Below are 20,449 nucleotides of genomic sequence, written 5' to 3'. Positions count from 1 at the left end.
GTGTTTCTCAGTTCATTGCGTGTGACGAAGGGGCAGATGCTGGGATCAGGGATGGTACTGTTGGCATTACGTTACAATTTCTGTTTTCAGTCAGGATGTTCCCTTGCCCTTGCAGATGTTTTCCCTTTCTGCCATCCCAGGAATACATTAAACACTTCTGCTGTGACATTTACTGAGTGCTTGGGTTGCGTAAGTTATTTATGAGTGTTTCAGTTTTGAAACCATCATCGTGTAGCCTCAACAATGCTCTCATTGTTCTCCTCTGCTGACTGCTGTGCGTGCATTTTTATGTGAAATCATTCTGATCACTTATGACAGCAACCTGCAAGGTTCTGTCACTTACTGATGTTTTTCAGTTGAGATAATTTTTTATTTCGATTCCAGGCCCTTCGGATTTGTCCTAACTGCACTAAGACATTCCTATTTGCTTTCTCCCAGTAGCAATGGATGATCTGTCAGGGACACTCCTTTGAATCTTTTTATATTATACATTTCTCATTTCAAGCATTGTGTGGATGCAGAAGTCATGGGGGGGGAAAAGCCGTGGTCTTTCCTGTGCTAAAAAAAAAGAAAATCCTCCTGCAGAGCTTGCAGAAAGGATGAAGGAAATGGGGAGAAATGTTTGTCCTTCAGGAATGAACATTTCAAAAATTAAGAGGATGTTTTAAGAGTTCTTTCTTTAGCTGTGCTGTAACGTGAAGTCAGTGAAACTGAGTCCATTTAGAACTTTCCTTATTTCCCTAATTTACATATGTGAACATTTGACAAGTCTGCACAGTGCAGCCTCTGTCTTAGTACTGGCTAGATTTCATGGAGACTTGAAGAATGCATCATTAATACACCTGGGCATATTTGCAGCATTCTGAGTTAAACCTAGGACTTCTCTTACTCTTAAGGTGGCATAGAAATGAATTTTCCCGTTGTTGCATTTAACTTTAAAAATAGTGGGGTTTAAGGGAAAGAAGAAACCTGCCATTGTTTAAAACAGTGGAGTCATATTTCGGACAGGTTGTATTTCTGTTACATTTAAATGAAATTTTGTGTATCTAAAAGGGGGGTTTGTTTGGGTTTTTTTCCCCAATATTTCTTCTTCCAATTCAATTAAATTCTAACTACAGTTAGTACAAAGTAAAGGATTATCAATGAGGAAAAAGACAGCATCACTGCAGTTTTCTAGTATTGACATGTTCAATTATCTACCTGTGCCTAGAATATAATTTTTAATTATTTATATTAATGGCAACCATGTGCTCTCCTGTTGTCTCTCTGTGAAGCTGTTACACAATTCCTTTTCTGTCAGTTAAAACAAAACTGAACTAAAAAACTTTGCCTTGAAATATCTGCCTACAAGAACTGCAAAAACAAACCTGGAGAACACTAAGCTGGATTAAAACTCGGGAATATTCAATGTGGGGTTGCTGGGATGATGATGATGATGATGATGATGGTGTTCATCCCACCACTGCTGAGTGTAGGAACAATTCCAGCCCTCATTCTGTAGGATTCCATCTGGAACTCAAAAGCTCAGTTTTTTGTTTGGCTGGGTATGAGCAGTTTGTAGTCATTCTTTTTCACTTCCATGAGATTTTTGCATATTTGCAGCCTAGTGCTTTCTGTTCCCAAGTTTATTGTTCAGTTATTCCAAGGAATCAGTGCATATTCATGGAGACACAATATGCTTCTCTATTTTAATTATTATTGTTGTTGTTTCTCATATGTTTTTCTGCACCCTCATTGCAGACTTTGACAGGTGTCTGTCTACCCCGATGCCTATTTTTTTTAAACTTAACTGATCATCAGCCTTGCTTTTTGGAAAACTGATCTTTGTTTGCAAATATTTTTGAAGAGTTTAACTTAAAGTTTGACTTTTATTCAATTTGTCCACGTTTTTAAAGTGCTGCTATATCTGTGCTTGTAGAATTGTTTGTTTCGTTTGAAATAGGAAGAGTGGAGGGAATTGAATTGTAAAAGAGGGTAAAATAGCAGAAACTGATGAAATGCAGTAAATGTGGTTTTGAAGAAAACACTGATGCTCCTCCAGTGCTGTGTGCATAGGTATTGCAGCACATCCAGATCATAAAACCCTCTGCTCTGGAATGGTCTGCAAAACATGGATTTTGAAGCTGGAGCTGTGGGTTTGGGAAGCACTGAGCAGCTGCAGTTTCTGCCTGAGGCAGCGACAGCTTTGGGTGCTCAGTGTGGGACAGATCAGCCTCGTTGTTGAAGTGCTGCTGGCAGGGGAGGGCTGGATGGAATAAATGACTTTTCCTGGGCAGTACCCAGTCATTCCCAGCTTCTGGCTGGCTCCAACCAGCCCTGCAGAGCTGGGGCCTCTGGGGCACCCATTTGTGCAGGCAGCCAAAGCATCTTTCAGCATCAGGCAGTTGCTTTGCTGGGAGGAGAACATTCCCTTGGGTGTTGGGGAAGTGCCCGTGCTTCCCTGCCAGCGCTAGGGGTTCTCTGCAGACAATGGGGGCTGCTCCTGGACTGTTCCCTCAAGGCAAAATTGAGGGTTAGGTGCCTGTCCCTGTGCACGGATAACACAGGATCCTGCCCCGAATTGTCCTTCCCCTGGGCTGGGGCTGGGAGGGAGCAGGGCTTTCTGCCTCCCTGTACAACAGAGGGTGACTGATGCCAGAAGGAGCTGGAGCCAAGCATGCTGCAACTGCTGATGAGCTCATCAGCATCACTTTTGGACAGGAAGCAGAGTGGGGATCAATGGAGTTGTAAATATCCATCCAGTGGAAAACGTGGAGCGGGCAGGGGGTGGCTGGGAGGGGGCTGAAGGATGTACCCACGTGTTCAGGGAGGTCAGGGCACATGATCTAATGGTGCTGGCTACCAGAAAGCCCTTTTGTTCCTCTTTCTCAGTCTCTAAAACGGAGATGTTGATTTTCTTGTGCTCTCTCTTCAGCCATTTCTTTCCTCTCACTTCTCTGTACTCCTGTTTTCAGGCAGGGAATGCCTTCAGCTTGTGTGCCGTGCAGTGAAACTTCCTTAGGCTGGCTGGAATCTGGGGATGCTGTTACATTTGAAATAATTTGTGTGAAGTGTTTGAGAAAGGGAAGAGTGGCTAAAATGAAAATCCTGCAGTTTTATCTGTCAGTTCATATCAGAAAAAATGGTTACTTGATGAAGCACATCGAGATCATTCCAGAAAAGAATGTGTGCAGCTCCCAAGAACTAAATGTTGACAAGACCATGCTTAGACTGTTATTTCTTAAATTTCTAAGATCTCTACTTTCCTCCTTTTCACCATTCAAAAGAAACTGAAAAATCCCAAGCTAAAAAAATCCTTCAGAGCTGATTCTTCAGTAAGTTAATTCTCCATTTTCCATCCATTGCAATTCAAAGTCAGGGTAGGAAGTAGCAACAGGAAAAGCTCATTTGTATCACCCCTTTCCTACTCTAAATTAAAACAGCAATCTCTTCCTTAAATGATTTTCCAGCACATTGTACTTGGATTAATTAAGGTTTTATACTGATTTGCTTTCATTTTTAGTACTGATTATGGGAAGGAAAGGAGAGACTTGTGTATATGCAGAGGGTGATTTAATGATTTGGACATGAGCCCAAAATTAGGCCATTTTTGCCTTGTGGTTTCTAAGTTTCCAGTATTTCCAGCATGGCCTTGTCGGGTGCACACCTGGAGCACAGCTTTCTGCACAACTTTGTTCTCAAAACTTAATCATGTGTGAGTGCACAAGTGTGTGTGACCATTCACACACACACTTGGGGCAATTCCTGGAGTGTTATCTTTTTTTCATGCAATATTGTCAGACTTGCCTGCTCCAACCCCGTGAACAGAGGCCCTGAAAAATCATTCCATGATCCTCAGAAAAGTGCAATTTTACTGCCTTCTTTTTCACAGCTGTATTACAGCATCAGCTTATTTGGCTTTGCTTTATGACTTCTTAGGATCAAATGGCAATAAAAATTGAGAGCTTTGTGAAAAGGCAAGAGTCTGGGAATGAGGGGTTTTTTAAGGAAATCAGAATTATGACTGTGTGGTCAAATTTTGAATATCAGCAGTGCCCAAGGTCCCAGTGGCTCAGCTTATTCTCTTCTCATTCAGGATTCTTCACAGCACTGTTGTCTTTCATTAAATTTGCTGTTTTAACAGCAGATACCTTGAATTTTGAAGAGTGGAACTGGCAAGACTTTTTCATGTCTGTCTTATTTTCCAAATGTCTCTTTTCAGCGAGTGAACAGTAGTTTTCTCTCCTTTCTGCATGGCCTGTGATAATCAGGGAGTGAACAGTGTGCAAAAATAGAAATTTGATGGGCCTGGATGTAAACAGAACCTTGAATATTGGGATTTTTTGGGACTCTGAAATGTTTAGTGAAGTATCTGCCCCATTTGTGGGAGGGAAATGTTTAAATCCAAGCAGAGTGTAAAGTGCAGCACCCTCTTGTTTTGGGGGTAGAAATCTTATTTAGTGTAAATAATCCATCTGGTAGCATTCAGTCCTTATTTTATTTTTCCTGGGAAGTAAACAGCACCGTTTCAAGCTCCACAGATGCAAATGACTTTGAAAAGAAAAAAAAAAAGCCAAACCAAATGTAAAATACTGGTTAAAAAGTTTTAAATTGATGTGACAGAAGTAAAACAAGAGCCAATTTTGCATCAATAGCCAGTTTCTTTGGGTTAGGAGCTTGTTTTTTGTGTTTTTGCTTACCCAGATATTAACTTTTCTGCTATAAAGCAATGCTGGAGCCAGATTCTCTTTCTGAATGTCTTTGTACCCAGCAATTGAGACTTCTTTGTGCAGAATGCTGTTAAAAAGAATATAACACCAGGGCTGCACATCTGTTTCTCATTTCCAAGCAAGTTCTTTTACTCCAAGCCTGTATTTTTTTCCTTCTGCCATGAGATTTGGGGGTTTTTTAACTTCAGTAAACAGGCCAGAATAAAAAGATTGCTCATAGGATGGGTTACTGGGTATCATTTACTCAGAAAGCTTTGGCAGTACATGAATTTGGTCCTGTTGTGATGATGTGCATCCACAGCTTGATTTGTTCTGTTAAAATGCCATCATGTAGAAAAGCAATTATAGAGCTCTGTGAAATGGAGACTGAAGGCAAGGTTGTGGCATCAACCTGAGAGATTTGCATGTGGCAGGAGAGGGTGGTGTGAAAATGTGGGTTCTCCTGGCAGTGTTTGTAGCAGCCATGAAATCCAGAAGGAATTGGTGCTTTCCAGCTCTCCTCCTAAGCTCTGACAAGCGACCTGCAGGTGAGGAGAGGATAAGAGTTCCTTAATAAATCCTTCCTGCTCCAGCTTGCCAGGCTGGGTGCAAGAATTATGTATTTTGTTGTGCTTTTATAGTTTAGGGTCTTTTTCTGCTTGGAAAATGAATTGCTGCATAGTGACACATCCCTGAATGACTGGGGAGGGATATATTTATTCCCTGGAAGAGTTCAGGTGGGATTTTTTACATCTGTGGTCAGACAGTAACTGGTTTGAGATCAATAATCATAAAAATTATAGCATCTCTCAGGAACATTCCTCCTGTAAAGCTATTCCTCAGGAGGATCACAGTGGGACCAAGGATGGTGTCAACAGCAAAGGGAATTGTTCAGAAGTGCAAAGGCAAATTCATGCCAGCCATGGGCCTTTGGGCTCTGCTGGACATGATTAAATAGGAGAAAATTTCCTTTCCATGCAACAACAAATCAGTCACTTATTAAATCTGGAAACATTTTTTCGAGTTCTTTCGTGTCTATTTGTTGTCCAGACTGGCTTTATTCCTGTGTGATTATTCCCTGGGTGGTCTCCTGGCACAGGAATCTGAGATTATTTTGCCTCATTCTTTTTCCTTTCTGAGGTCTGCTCAATGGCTGCTGAACAAATCTGTGCCCTGTTCCATTTGTCAGAGAAAAGCTGCTACTGAATTTGGGTAGGAAGGGTTGGATGTGGGCAGCTTAATGGAGTTCCTCCCTTTTGTGGCACTGGAAAGTTTTAATCATCTGAGCTGGGAAATAAAGTCCCTGAGGGCGCCAAAATGTTCTCCCAGTCACTGCCTGTGTTGAAAGGATTTCATTATAGTGGATATCTTCTTTAATGGTACCTGCTCAGGCAGCAAATGTGGTGCTGCAGGTGATTCTGTGGCTCCCTGATCTGATGTTTGTTGGCTGGAATTCTGGATTTAAAACTAGTTAACAAATACTTCCATTCAGCAGGCTGTCCCCATTCTAAAAAGCAAGTCATTATAATCAGCAAGTACACTTTTTAATACAGCTTTTCAGGCTTCTGTGGTTGCTGCTAGAAGAAAAAAATGTTCTTTATTGTTGTGCTTTAGGTTTTTAAGATATGGGGTGTGTGGTGAGATTTGTTACCCAAACCTGAGTTTGCCATTGTGGCACTATGGAGGGTCTCTGCCACACAGCAGAGTTGCTACAGGGGGAAAATAAATGTGGAAATCTTTCCATAGCAATAGATTTGGTCACATTAATGTATCCCAGTTCTACCCAACAAAAAAGTCTAAAAATAATGTACCTGCAACTCCTGCATCTGTGAGCTTATTAATATTTTATTAATATTAATACTTTAAAAGGCACTTAATGGGAGACTTCCTGGCATTGTCCGTGCTGCTGATGACACAAAGGGCTCCTGGATTTAATGAAAGCTGTTCCAGGTGCTCCATCCCCTGGCAGTGCAGGACCTTGGGGGTGTCAGGGTGCCTCTGGGTTAGCTCAGGAATTCCTGCCTGGCCTTGGCAGGGACTGGGCACATCTCTGAGATAAACCAGGGCACCTCATGCTCAGCACCCTGGCACTCCAGACTCGTGCACTTACTGAGGAAGCAGCACCTGGGAATTCTCACTCCAGGCTCGATCGTGGTTTTTGGGAGCGAGGATCAAAGCAGAGCTCTCTGAGTAATAAACCCAGCCAGGTTTAAGGGCTGCTTGATAGACGAGCTGTGTATAGAAAGGTTGCACTCAATTCCCTGCTCTGCTCATAATATTTGCATAGCCCAAGGTGGTTTATATCTTCTACCCCTGGAAGGGACCAAAATATCCCGCTGCTGTTGTCCCTGCATTTCTCTGAGGTGCTGTAATATCTTAAACTAAGGCTGAGCTTCGTTGTGTGCAGGCTGGGGATGGTTTCAGGGGGCCATGAACTCTGATCTGTCTTGCATCCCCAAAAATCTGGGTTGTGCTTCCCCCAGACTCCAGCAACGGGAGCACGTCGGATAACCCTGCTGGTGTGAGGAATTCCCACAGGCAGGGCTGTGAACGCACTCCAGGGTTAGAAATTGGTGTCTGTTCTCTACAAAGAGCCACATGCAAGAGACTGCTGCACTTGGGTTGTTCTAGTAGAATTCTGAAACCCAGAATAGTCATTAAATGTATCAATCCCCAGTGCAATCCCACTGTATTTAGTGGATAATATTGAGAGGACGCATCCCAAATGGAATGCTGAAGTTGTCCAGTTCTCTGTATTGCCTTGTGAACATTCACGTTGCTTCGTTTATCTCAGGAATAAAAAAACACCAAGGAAAATACAAAGAAATGCTCCCAATATTTTTTTTTTAAATCCTGTTTTCTTTTTTAATTTATGATTATGTTTATCAGTCATTGTACAAATCCACCAAACCCCTAAATAAATCTTTAAAGTATGAAGAACAATTTCTGTAGATTCAATAAGAGAACATGAAGTGCTGGTTTTGTTTGTTTTAGAAGAGTAAGTGTGGTCAAGAAGGCTCCAAGTGTTTGATAATCACCTACATCTGTCTCTCTGTTGTAAGGTATTTGAAACTTGATAGTGTGCCCCAGCCAAACCATCTTTAGCTATTCTTAGAGCCCTCAGAGTGGGACCAGGCTGGAATTACCCTCACGAGCTTCACCTGGCCTTTCCACCTTCAGCTGCAGCTCATCAGCCCCAGAAGGGGTTTTTAAGCTCCAGTCTGAAGGTTTGAGGGGAGAAGAGGGACAGGTTTCTATCTGCTCCCTGTCCTTTGCTGGCTTGTTGTTTGGATTTCCTGGACTGACTTGGCTGCTGAGCACTGGATGGGTTTTGTTGCCATCATCATCTCGGTGCTGCTTGCCTGGATCAGGAGCCCCACCTGTTAGAGCCCTTAGGAATTCATCGAGGACTGAAAGGTAAACTGTGCTAAATTGGGAAAGAATTGAGAAAGAAGAAGCTGAAAAACTAAATACCAAGACAGCAAGGAATAGGTAAAAAAGGACTGTGCTGCACTAGATTAAAACCAATCATATTATCAGAAAAGTGTGTGTGGAGCTCATGGACAGAATAGAGAAACCAATCCAGCAATGTGGGAGCTCATATACAGGAGTTGCAAAATGTATACCTACTGTGTTATGGATAAGTGATAAAATGTATAAGTAGAGTATCATGTAAAGGTTGTAAGATGTGTAAGTAAAGTAACATGTGTAAGTGGGGAAAATAAATAAGTACTGTGTTGTGTGGAAGTTGTAAAAAGTGTAAGTAAGGAAATGTATAAGTAGAGTGATATGTATAAGTAATATAAGATAAGTAGGTAGAATGTATAATTAAGCAAAGTGTCTAAGTAGGGTATGATGTCAAGTTGTGAGATGTGGGAGTGGAGTGTATTTTAAACAATAAAAAGCTTCTGCACAGTCATACTGATTCATTGATCAGAAGGCACGAGTTCCCACATCTTCCTTTCCACAGTTGTGTTTCAGTTGTTTCTGTTTGTGTTTTTTGATATCCAAGTATGCATCAGATAGCTTTGCATGAAGGTCTGAGTGAGGATCCCAGTCTATTTTTAACGATAAACTTAGAATTCTCTCATCTAAATATAAATATGTTTTTTAATGAGCTTGAATTCCTGTAGGACTCAGTGGAAAAGCTCACTGGATGTTGTTGGGCTGTGCAAGTTCCCACAGTTTTATCAATGAAATGGGTATTTGAGACCATTAGGATTTGTCAAACTAGGAAAGAGTGAGATTGTTGAGATTAAGTTGTGATTTGATGAATTCTAAAGGAACTATTTCCACTCTTGTGAAAATCCTGCCTCTTCTGGATCCAGGGTGATCCTGGTGATCCTTCCTCTGCCTCTCTGTCTCCATTGTCAAACATTTTGCTCCTTTCTATTTAAATATTGTGTGCCTTTGAGGTCCCTGCATACATCCTGCTCTGCTGCCTGAAGTTCTGTAGGAAAAGTTGTTTGGAATGCATCAAGCTCAGCTGCTTCATCTCTGAGAGCAAGGCATTAAATGACCAGAACTTGGAACAAAAATAAGGAAACAACGGATACTGGGATTGCTCAGACATAAGTTCCTTATATTTTCTGACTACCTGCTGTCACAAAACGTGTAGAGTTGTGTTCATGTTTGACATTTATCTTCTCTTCCCTCAATCTCCATCCCACTGGGTTGAAATCAGCCTGGCAAATCCTCATCTGAAGCTCAAATAAAGCTCTTCATGCTCAGGGGTTGAGAGGGGCATAAGCTAAAACCTCACAGTTCTTGTAGGAGCCTCTAAGATTGTCCAAATGAAAGATAAACTGGGAAAATTAAAGCAGAAAAATAGAGCCTACTTTAAGATACAGCAAGCACAGAACCACGGATCTCTGGAGACTGGGAGGATGTTGGGCTTGGACACCTACTCGGGGAATTTTCCAGGCTGTCCCAGCATGGTTCTTTCCCTGAACTGATACCCTGGAACAGGCTTTTACTGTGTTCTGTGGAACTCAAATGCTCCTTTCATGGCTTTGCAGCCAAATTTTCCTTCTTGCTGTATCATCTGTCTCTTTTTAGGCTTAAAAATATATTTAAACCAGGAGATCTTAAACCCCACTTCTCTTCCCTCTTACTTCCACCTTTCCTTGCTTTAGAAATTGAGTTGGGGAAAATGATTGTTCTGTTCTCTGTCATTTTTACCTGTTTGCAATATCCAGTCATTTTCTGAGTGTCCAGAAAGATTGTGCCTTTATTTTGTGAGCCAACTACGAGGATGAATCAGATTTGGGGTATTGTATTTGAAGTACTTTTCTGTTTGTTTATTTGGCAGGTCCTTGACCAGTATGAACGAGAAGGGTTCAATTTCCTAGCTAAAGTTTTTAATTCTTCACATTCCTTCTTGGAAGACCTGACAGGTCTAACTTTATTACACCAGGAGACACAGGCTGCTGAGGTAAGCAAATAAAATTTGGATCTTAAGAATTAACCATGTGGTCAAATGAATCACTGATAGAATCAAGCTGTGGTATTTGATTTACAGAATGATTGACACGATGGTTTAGACATTCTCTTTAATTCGTTGTCACTTTCTGGATCTGAGTCCTTAAATATTGCTTTTAAAGGAAGCAAGTGGCTTGTGTTATGTGGTGTGAGGAAATCAACTGCAATTTTAGGTCAAGTAAAATGTAATTATGCTGCTTGATGGATTGTAATATGGGGCAAACAATGCTGTTTGCTTGCCCAGTGACAGAAAATGGAATGTGGGAAGAAACTGGGGTGTGTTTGACCTCATGGGCAGCAGCACTGCTGATAACTCAATACTGAGTTGTGATACTGAGCGTGTTCCTTAAAAAATGAAACAGATCTCTGCCCTAATACTGCATTTTAACAATGATTTGTATTCCTTCCCCCCTCTGCCAATATCTCTCCCCTTCTACATCATAACTGAATCTTGGCGTGGCTGTATCCCAGGGATGTTTCTGAAGCTGGCTCTGAGAAGTGGTTGTTCAGTCCCTGCAGCCTGTGCAAGTGCTGGAGCTGTTTTTTCAGCTGGAAAGGGCTCCACAGTGTTGCTTAATAAGGTTTTGGGGGGATAACGATGACTTGGCTCTCTGTTTCATGTTTTAGCCTTTGAAAATAATGGAAGCAGATGCTGGAAATGTGAACTGTAAAATACCTAATGCATTCTTAAATCAGCATGGTCATACCTAGGAAAAATTTAAATATATATATATATGTATGTGAGAGGGATCCAAGAAGGGAAAACAAGCACCCTTTAATGTGTGCCACTCATTAATAGTGAGAATAATTAAAGTCTGATTGCCAGGCCTGGCTTTTAGTGTCTAGGCTGCTAATGGAAAATGTAAAACCAATTACAATTAGTTAGTAATGTATTATTTTGCAGGTATTAATCCCTTTTTCAGCTTCAGAATGTGTACAGGTGTTTGTTAATGAAATTTTAGATACTCTCTACAAAATCTAGAGTCTGGTGTGAGTTTAGTGCGACTTACTGAAGTCAAAGTTTAGCTTAAAACCCAGAATTAGCATCCTTTCAAAAATCCTGGGGTTCTTTAGTGAGGTTTATGCAGTGAAATCACTGCTCAGGGGTGGAAAATCTGACATACAAAGTATTTGCAGAGCTAATGCTTTCAAATTAGGTTAACTACCATAAAACCAGGGAGCTTTCTTGATTCTTCCCTATAGGATTGCTGTATTTTTGGGAAAATCCATCTCTTTTAGCAGGGTTAACCAATCTATTGATGAATCTGTGCTTATGAATGGCAAGGGCTGACAGATTATTTGTAGATCCTGGAGCACTCCTGCTTGCTTTGGATTAAAAGCCAGTTTTTTGTTACATTTTGCCACTGCTGGCTCTGAAAAACAAAGAGGTTGTTTTGTGGTCTTCCACAAGTCTCTGTTCATCAGCTGGGACAATTTTTATATTTTTTAGGTGCACAAGAGAGTGCTTTTAATATCGTTTCTGTGGAATTACTCTCGTATCTGGAGCTCCTTTTCTCTTGTATTTCGAGCTCCTTTTTTTCACGCTGCAGCTGGGGAGTGTGAGGTCTGCAAAAATGGTTTTTTGGGTTTCTGGCTGCTTTGAAGCTGCTCTTGGCAGAATGTAGTCCCTAAAATGGAGCCATTAGATAGATTTGCTAAGATTGGTGCTCCTTTGATTTGAGATATTCTTGTGACATTCTAAAGGCTGCAGCAAAAGCAGTGAGAGGTTTCATCAGGTGTGTATGGCCTGGTTTGTGATGGGAATGTTTCATTTTTCTGGTAGGAAGTTATCTGCCTTTCTCCACTCAAACTCTTCAGAGAGATTTTGTGGATTATTGGTGCGTTTGGAGACCATAAAAATGGCTTCTGGTAACTGCAGATTTTCCTTTCCTCCTGTCTAGTAAAATGTGTCCAGTGCTATTCCAGAACTATAAAGAAAATAGACTTGTGAAGTTAGATGTCATCCAACCTTATATTTACCCAGTAACATCATAATTGGCTTGTAATTCCATACATAAAATCCCTGATATTTGATTAATAAACCTGCATCTGATAGGGGAACTCCTCAATCTTGTGCTGATTTTTAAAAGGTTCACTGTTAAAATGTGAGCATTTCATTGAACATTTCACTAAGAGTGTTTTGTTGTGGTCAGAAAGGCTGTCATGCTGCTCTTCAGTGCAATCACACACTGAACCTCTTTTATTATTAGTTTTTATTTTTAATTCACCTAAATGCTTAGCAGCTTTCATGATGTGTGTGTAAAAGTGCTTTAATGAGAACTTGCTTCTAAGTTTTGAGTTTGCCTGAAAGAGAACCTGGATAAGTTGTGCACGTTCTGTAGGAGTGACTGTTAAACACACCATTTTTGGATGGCCTGAATTTCCATGAAAACTCCCCCCACATTATTAGCTCAGAGTGTGGTTGCCCAGATTTAAGGAATACAATTTGCAGTAAGATATGGGAGACTTTTCACTTAGTGAAAATCTTTTTTTATTTGCACTGTTTAATTCCTATTCCAGGGCTGTGCTGTTGACCAAAATATTTTAACACAGATTTAGTGTGGTTTAAATTTGATAGTAGTTGCAGGGTTTTTAGTCAATAGAGCACCTGTTTCTTCAACATGAGCTGCATCAGGAAATCAGAAATGTTCTCCATGACTTCCTTAGCATTACAATTAATAAATAATAACATCAGCAAGCTTTTCTATCCTGTCTTGGATTGACAGTACATTTCAGGCATCTGCTCTTTCTACATCTGGCTTTAATTTAGGGTCTCTGGAACATTTTGGGTTTTTTTTTTTTTTTAATCCCAGTTAGATATTTCTGTGCAGCTTGGGCAGGAGCCTCTGGTGACACGCCTGGCTTTGAAGGCCAATGGAAGCTGTGGGAAACTCCCATGTCAGCACTCAGGCCCTGTTTCCACTGGATGCAGTTCATCTGGGGAGCTGCCCAAGCTCATGGAAGCACTCAATTTCTGTTTTCCACATCACTTTGTTTCCTTTCTGCGAACCTCAACTTTTAAACTTGACCCTTGCTCGCTGCGTAGTGGAGTTTAATGGCTGGGCTTAAAATAGAGACAGCCTGAGCATCCTTGGGTTGTTAATCAGGGGCTGGAGCTGTGGAATTGGAAGCAGAAAAGTGAATAATTTCCAGGTCCGAGCTTGGCTGGGCTACCCAGGACTGTTCCAGCTCAGTGCATCCCTAAACCCAGCTGTGTGCTCCCCTCGTGCTCCAGATTAACCCTCCAAAGGGTGTTGGGTTTGCTGCTGTGAAGATGCTTTTCCTCTAAAATTTCTAATTCAATCTAAAGTTTCCTAACCCTAAATCACAGCTTTCCTGATATGCACTCAACTCATTTCTCTCTGTAATAAGACACAAATGTAAATACACTTTTCTTACTCTGGATTTCAATTCCTGAATTACTTGGATACTTTACTGCCCTTCCTGCTTCCATCAGGATGAAAGAAGATTCTAAAACACACACCAGAAATAAAATTTTCACTTGGTTTTCTGACTGATTGAAAAACAAGAAGGGGTAGAAGTCTTGCAATCTAAGAGGGTCATAAAGAGCTTTGGGAAAAAAAGATCAAATCTGGAGCACAGTTCCTATTTTTGAATGTGATTGTAAAGGTCAGATTTGGGTGCTGGTAGGTCCTGTGTCTGTGCTCTTTTACTTCAGTGATGTTGTACTTCAAGTTTCTGTCTCTCACAAAAAGTGTGGTGTCTGTAGTTTCTGGGACAAGTTCTTGTGGTCTCTGAATGAGGCCTGTTTGGTATTTCCAAAATGCCTTTTCTGTGCTGGTTTACTGTATCCCAAACAATCCTTCTTATCCTTATTAATGGAAAAAAAAAAAAAAGGATTTTTTTTAATCTAGTCAGATACTCAGAGAAAATAGACAACCCTATTTTATCATGTTTCTGCACTTATATGAGGTTTGTGCCTGACCATTTTTCAGTCATTTCTTGAGGAGCAAGGCTGTAGAATAAGCAGCTGGTATTAAAAAGGAACTTTGTGCTTGTCCAAATTTGGAAGAAAATTCAGAATTTCCAGTGTGCTTTGCTATTAAAAATATCCTGCTTGTTTCTGATTCTGTATTGTATTATGCAGTGTATTTGATGCTGAAACAATAACATTTGAATAGCCAAAAAAAAAAACCAAACCCCAAGCAAAACAGAAAAACCCAGCTACAACAATATTGTAACAGTAACTTCTGTAACTTGACAATTTTTATCTGTTAGCCAAGTATTATTCAGAATTTAATTTTATTTGGTGTTATGAAAACTTCCTAAAGAAATCATTACTGATGGGTAGCCCAAAATTAATATTTGAGACTTTTCTCTGTGTGAGCTTTTGTTTTCCTTCATGTTTTTAATCTGGTGCATTTCAGGAGAAATTCATTTTGACAGATTCAGGCCTGCCCTGGAATTTCTTTCTTAAGAGATTAAGAGATTAATTTGTTTTCTTTCAGGAGGTGGGTTGGTTTTTTGTTTTTGAGTTTTCTCATGATGTCAATTAGTGTCATCATTTCTCTTCATTCACCAAGCAGTGTTTCCCAGATCTTTGAATAATGGTAAATTTTTTCTGTGCTGAGCACAGTCCAAGTGAGAAAGAAGATTTTCAATATAAGTAAATTTGCATTGCATTGGGGTGACTGTGCTGGGTGATTCCATGCCTAAAATAGATTTAATCAATGTATCCCTCACACAGGGCTCTGCTGAACGTGGGATTTCACTGCTGCCACTTGGCCAAGGAGGGGTAATTGTTACATCAACACACAACACTGCAAACTGAGTTTTCCAGCCTTTGGACAAGCCCCACACTGGGCTTTAGCAGACACCTTCTGCTGCTTTGGGAAGGGTTTAGAAATACCTGTGAAGTGGTGCCTCTGTTTGCTGGCAAAACATGAGCTCCTTGTCTTTCCCCTGATACCTTCACTGATAACTTCAATTATTATCAGTCATTATATTGAAATGCTCTTCCTGGGCCTTACATCAGTGAGTGATGTGCACAAATACTCCTGGTTCATGATGTATGTACTAGTTTGAAAACAAACCAGTGGGAGGCGCTAAGTCAGAATAACAATTTAATGGAAATTAAAGAAAAGGGGAAAAAAAAGGTAAAAGAAAACACTGTCAAACTGACAGAGTCAAGGTACAACCTGACACCCTGTTAGGCAGGGTGGTGGTAGCAGTCTGGTAGAATGGTGGCTGCAGTCCTCTGAAGTGGTGATCCTGTAGTAAAACAGTCTGCTCTTCCTCAGGAAGTCCAGTGGTGGCTGTGTAGCTCCTGTCCTCTGGAAATCCAGTGGGAAGCCGGTGTCTCTGGTGTTCAGCCTCAGATTATATCCACGATGGGATGCTTGGTTCCTCCCTCTGGGCGGAGCATCTCACAATGGGGTAACGAGTCATGAGGCCAAGTGTTGATTAGGCTCATTAACAGGAGAATAGTCCGGAGGGAGTTATCTCTGAGTCACGCGGCAGGACAATGATGGGCAATTAACAGAAAGATAGTCTGGGGGGGAGGAGGCAAGGAAACACTGCCCCACCTGGTTTCAACGGCTCCTGAGGATGGTAATAGAATACACTGCAACCCAGGACATTATCCACCCCTTATTCTATTACCATCTACATTATCCCAAACCAATACCTTCTTAAACTCTAAAACACACATACATATATATATATATATATGTATATATATACACAGTGAAACCTACACACCGTTCTCACCTAAGATTAGGTCTCCTTGTGGTACACAACGGGTTTCCCCATCTTTCTGCATTACCCACCAAGTGCAACCAGGTCCTTGAGCAAAGACAATCCCACGGATGGGTTTGTCTTTGCCTGAGGTGGGATTAATCCAAACAGTCTTTCCTAAAATACCTCTCAGGTGTACCACAGGGACTCTATCTCCATCCACTGTGTGCAAGGGTTCAGACTCGGCAGGACCAGCTCGATTGATGGACCCTCGGGTATTGACCATCCAGGTGGCCTTTGCTAAGTTCACTTCCCAATTTTTGAAGGTCCCCCCACCAAGTGCCTTTAGGGTAGTTTTAAGTAGTCCATTGCAGCGTTCAACTTTTCCAGCAGCTGGTGCATGATAAGGAATATGATATATCCATTCGATACCGTGTTCTCTGGCCCAGGTGTTGATGAGGCTATTCTTAAAATGAGTCCCGTTGTCTGATTCGATCCTATTAGGGGTGCCATGTCTCCACAGGACTTGCTTTTCCAGGCCCAGGATGGTGTTCCGGGCTGTAGCATGAGGCACAGGGTAGGTCTCCAGCCATCCAGTGGTTGCTTCAACCATGGTCAACACGTAGTGCTTGCCTTGGCGGGTTTGGGGAAGGGTGATGTAGTCAACTTGCCAGGCTTCACCATACCTGTACTTTGACCATCGTCCACCATACCACAGAGGCTTCACCCGCTTGGCCTGTTTGATTGCAGCACAGGTCTCACAACTGTGGATGACCTGTGAGATGCTGTCCATGGAAAGGTCCACCCCTCGGTCACGGGCCCATCGGTATGTTGCATCTCTCCCCTGATGACCAGAGGCATCATGGGCCCAACGAGCTAGGAATAATTCTCCCTTGTGCTGCCAGTCCAGATCCACCTGTGATACTTTCACCTTGGCAGCTCGGTCCACCTGCTCGTTGTTGCGATGCTCTTCATTAGCCCGACTCTTGGGTACGTGCGCATCCACGTGTCGAACCTTCACGGTCAGCTTCTCTACTCGGGCGGCAATGTCCTGCCAAATCTCAGCAGCCCAGATGGGTTTCCCTCTGCGCTGCCAGTTGGCCTTTCTCCAGCGATCCAGCCATCCCCACAGAGCATTGGCTACCATCCATGAGTCGGTGTAGAGATAGAGCCTCGGCCACTTCTCTCGTTCAGCAATATCCAAGGCCAGCTGGACGGCTTTAAGCTCTGCAACCTGACTCGATCCACCTTGTCCCTCGGTAGCTTGTGCAACTCGTCGTGTGGGGCTCCATACTGCAGCTTTCCACTTTCGATTAGCGCCTACAATTCGGCAGGAACCATCAGTGAAGAGGGCATAACGTCTTTCAGTCTCCGGTAGCTCATTGTATGGTGGGGCTTCCTCAGCACGAGTCACTTGCTCTTCCTCTTCTTCAGAGGATAATCCAAAAGTCTCACCTTCAGGCCAGTTTGTTATAATTTCTAGAATCCCAGGGCGATTCGGGTTTCCAATACGGGCACGCTGTGTGATGAGGGCGATCCACTTGCTCCATGTGGTGTCGGTGGCATGATGCGTGGAAGGAACCTTTCCCTTGAACATCCACCCCAGCACCGGTAGTCGGGGTGCCAGAAGCAACTGTGCTTCAGTGCCAATTACCTCTGAGGCAGCCTGGACTCCTTCATAGGCTGCCAAGATTTCCTTCTCTGTGGGAGTGTAGTTGGCCTCAGACCCTCTGTAGCTTCGGCTCCAAAATCCCAGTGGTCGGCCACGAGTCTCACCAGGCACCTTCTGCCAGAGGCTCCAGGACAGACCATTGTTCCCGGCTGCAGAGTAGAGCACATTCTTCACCTCTGGTCCTGTCCTGACTGGGCCAAGGGCTACCGCATGAGCGATTTCCTGCTTGATCTGGGCAAAGGCTTGCTGCTGTTCGGGGCCCCAGTGGAAATCGTTCTTCTTGCGGGTAACCAGGTAGAGAGGGCTCACGATCTGGCTGTACTCGGGAATGTGCATCCTCCAGAAACCTATGGCGCCTAGGAAAGCTTGTGTTTCCTTCTTGCTGGTCGGTGGAGACATCGCAGTGATCTTATTGATGACCTCGGTGGGAATCTGACGTCGTCCATCTTGCCACTTTACTCCCAGGAACTGGATCTCTTGGGCAGGTCCCTTGACTTTGCTCCTTTTGATGGCAAAGCCAGCTTCCAGGAGAATCTGGATGATTTTCTCTCCTTTCTCAAACACTTCCTTTGCTGTGTTTCCCCACACGATGATGTCATCGATGTATTGCAGATGTTCTGGAGCCTCACCCTTTTCCAATGCAGTCTGGATCAGTCCGTGGCAAATGGTGGGACTGTGCTTCCACCCCTGGGGCAGTCGGTTCCAGGTGTATTGCACACCCTTCCAGGTAAAAGCAAACTGGGGCCTGCATTCTGCTGCCAAAGGAATGGAGAAGAAGGCATTGGCAATGTCAATAGTGGCGTACCACTTCGCTGCTTTGGACTCCAGCTCGTACTGAAGTTCCAACATGTCCGGCACAGCGGCGCTCAATGGTGGCGTGACCTCATTCAGGCCACGGTAGTCCACCGTCAGCCTCCATTCTCCACTGGACTTACGCACTGGCCATATAGGGCTGTTGAAAGGTGAATGGGCCTTGCTGACCACCCCTTGGCTCTCCAGTTTGCGAATCATCTCATGGATGGGAACCACAGAGTCTCTGTCGGTGCGGTATTGCCGGCGGTGCACTGTTGCTGTGGCGATTGGCACCTGTTGTTCTGCAACTCTTAGCAGTCCCACGGCAGAGGGGTCATCTGAGAGGCCAGGCAATGTACTCAGTTGTCTGATATCTTCTGTCTCCACAGCAGCTATCCCAAAAGCCCAACGATGTCCTTTTGGGTCCTTGAAATATCCGTTTCTGAGATAGTCTATGCCGAGAATGCACGGGGCCTCTGGGCCAGTCACGATGGGGTGTTTCTGCCACTCGTTCCCAGTTAAACTCACTTCAGCTTCCAGTACAGTCAGCTGCTGGGATCCTCCTGTCACCCCAGAAATAGAAATGGGTTCTGCTCCCACATACCTTGATGGCATCAGAGTACATTGAGCACCGGTGTCAACCAAAGCCGTGTATCTTTGTGGGTCAGATGTGCCAGGCCATCGGACCCACACAGTCCAAAAGACCCGATTCTCCCTTTCCTCTACCTGGCTAGAGGCAGGGCCCCTCTATTCCTGGTCATGTTGCATGTTGCTCCCTTCCGGTGAATACGTTCCTGAGGTCCCTTCAAGAGGATCGGTCATATTATCATTCTGGTACCGTCTGGAGTTCTGTGTGCGGGAGACTGGAGCAATGTTGACTCTAGATGCGCTTCTTGTGGTAGTTGTCCCTCTTTTTAGTTCACGTACCCGAGCTGCTAAGGAGGAGGTGGGTTTTCCATGCCACTTACTCATGTCTTCTCCCTGTTCCTGAAGGAAAAAACCAGAGGTTACCTCGTGGGGTGTATCCTCTCTCCCTGGTTGGGGGTCGCCGGCTCCTAATGGCAGAGACTCTTGTTGGTTCTGGTGAGATCTGGTAAATCTCTTCCTTAAGTTCCTTTTTCAATTTCTGATGGCCTTCTTCAATCAAGCTCCGGACTTGCTCAGCCGAAAGACTTGTTTCCACGGATGAGACGTGGGTGCGAAACGGGGCTGTGACGGTGTCCTCGTAAATCCTTAGTTTGTTCACCAAGACGCCCACCCTGTCCTCGCCTTCCCTCCATTGCAGCGTTGCCAGGTAACGGGAGTATAGCTCTGGTCCAAGGCGTGCGAACCTCAACCACATCTGTGATGTGCACTGGACACCATCTGGGCTCTTAGGAAATCTCTCATCTTCTGAGAAAATGATCTCCAGCACAGCCAATTCCCTCAGGCACCGGATACCTTGTTCCATTGTGCTCCATTTTCCTTGGTGCACCTGGAGGTCTTCTTTACAAAGGTACCTGTCCCTTACACTTGTCAGCAGTCGCCGCCAGAGGCTGAGGGTTTCTTGGGTTCTCCCGATCCCCTGGTCAATGACCACATCCCGGGACAGAGATCCCAGTTGCCTGGCCTCACTTCCATCCAGAATGGTGTCATTGGCTGCAGCGTCCCAGATGCGGAGCAGCCAGGTCAGGATAGACTCGTTCGTCTGGCGGGTGAATTCCCTCCGCAGGTCTCGCAGCTCACCCAGGGATAGCGACCGAGTGATGATCTCTGGCTCTGCCTCTTCTGCTGGGTGCGAAGGTCCTGCTGCATCCTCGTCAGTCACTATGCGGACTGATTTGCTTTTTGATTTCTTCTTCTGCACGGGGGCAACTGCAATCGGTTTAGGCTGTTCTGGTTCCGTGATGGTTTGCATGGGGACGCTGACAGTGCTTTTGGTTCCTTTCTCCTCTGAGTCAGTCTGCGTAGACATGGACGCTGTTGTTTTACATTTGGTTCCTTTCTCCTCTGTGACAGTCTGCGTAGAGATGGACACTGTTGCTTTTTGTTTGGTTCCTTTCTCCTCTGTGTCGGTCTGCGTAGAGATAGACGCGGTTGCTTTGCTCTTGGTTCCTTTCTCCTCTGTGACGGTCTGCGT

At 43.6% G+C, this 20,449-nt stretch overlaps 1 protein-coding gene across 10 annotated transcripts in view; it reads left to right on the top strand.

Moving 5' to 3' along the window:
• Positions 1–20,449, top strand: part of ATG7 (autophagy related 7) — a 99,117-nt gene that overhangs the window by 19,724 nt on the left and 58,944 nt on the right. For 9 of the 10 annotated variants that reach the window (XR_006015815.1, XR_006015814.1, XR_006015813.1 and 6 more), the window contains one exon: positions 10,000–10,122. Coding sequence is in view for 7 of the 10 variants with exons in the window: in XM_042026731.1 (XP_041882665.1) it covers positions 10,000–10,122 (123 nt within the window). In the remaining 3 variants the exon portion in view is untranslated. Of the gene's footprint in view, positions 1–9,999; positions 10,123–14,877; positions 15,121–20,449 lie in introns of those variants that run through there. The other variant, XM_042026729.1, reaches the window with a different exon arrangement.

Source organism: Corvus kubaryi, unplaced genomic scaffold, assembly GCF_017639235.1.
Source record: "Corvus kubaryi isolate FWS band 111438036 unplaced genomic scaffold, C.kubaryi_AGA036_p1.0 37285, whole genome shotgun sequence".
Lineage (NCBI taxonomy): Eukaryota > Metazoa > Chordata > Aves > Passeriformes > Corvidae > Corvus > Corvus kubaryi.
Note: the sequence above shows the minus strand (reverse complement) of the source record. Positions and strands in the feature narration are given on the sequence as shown.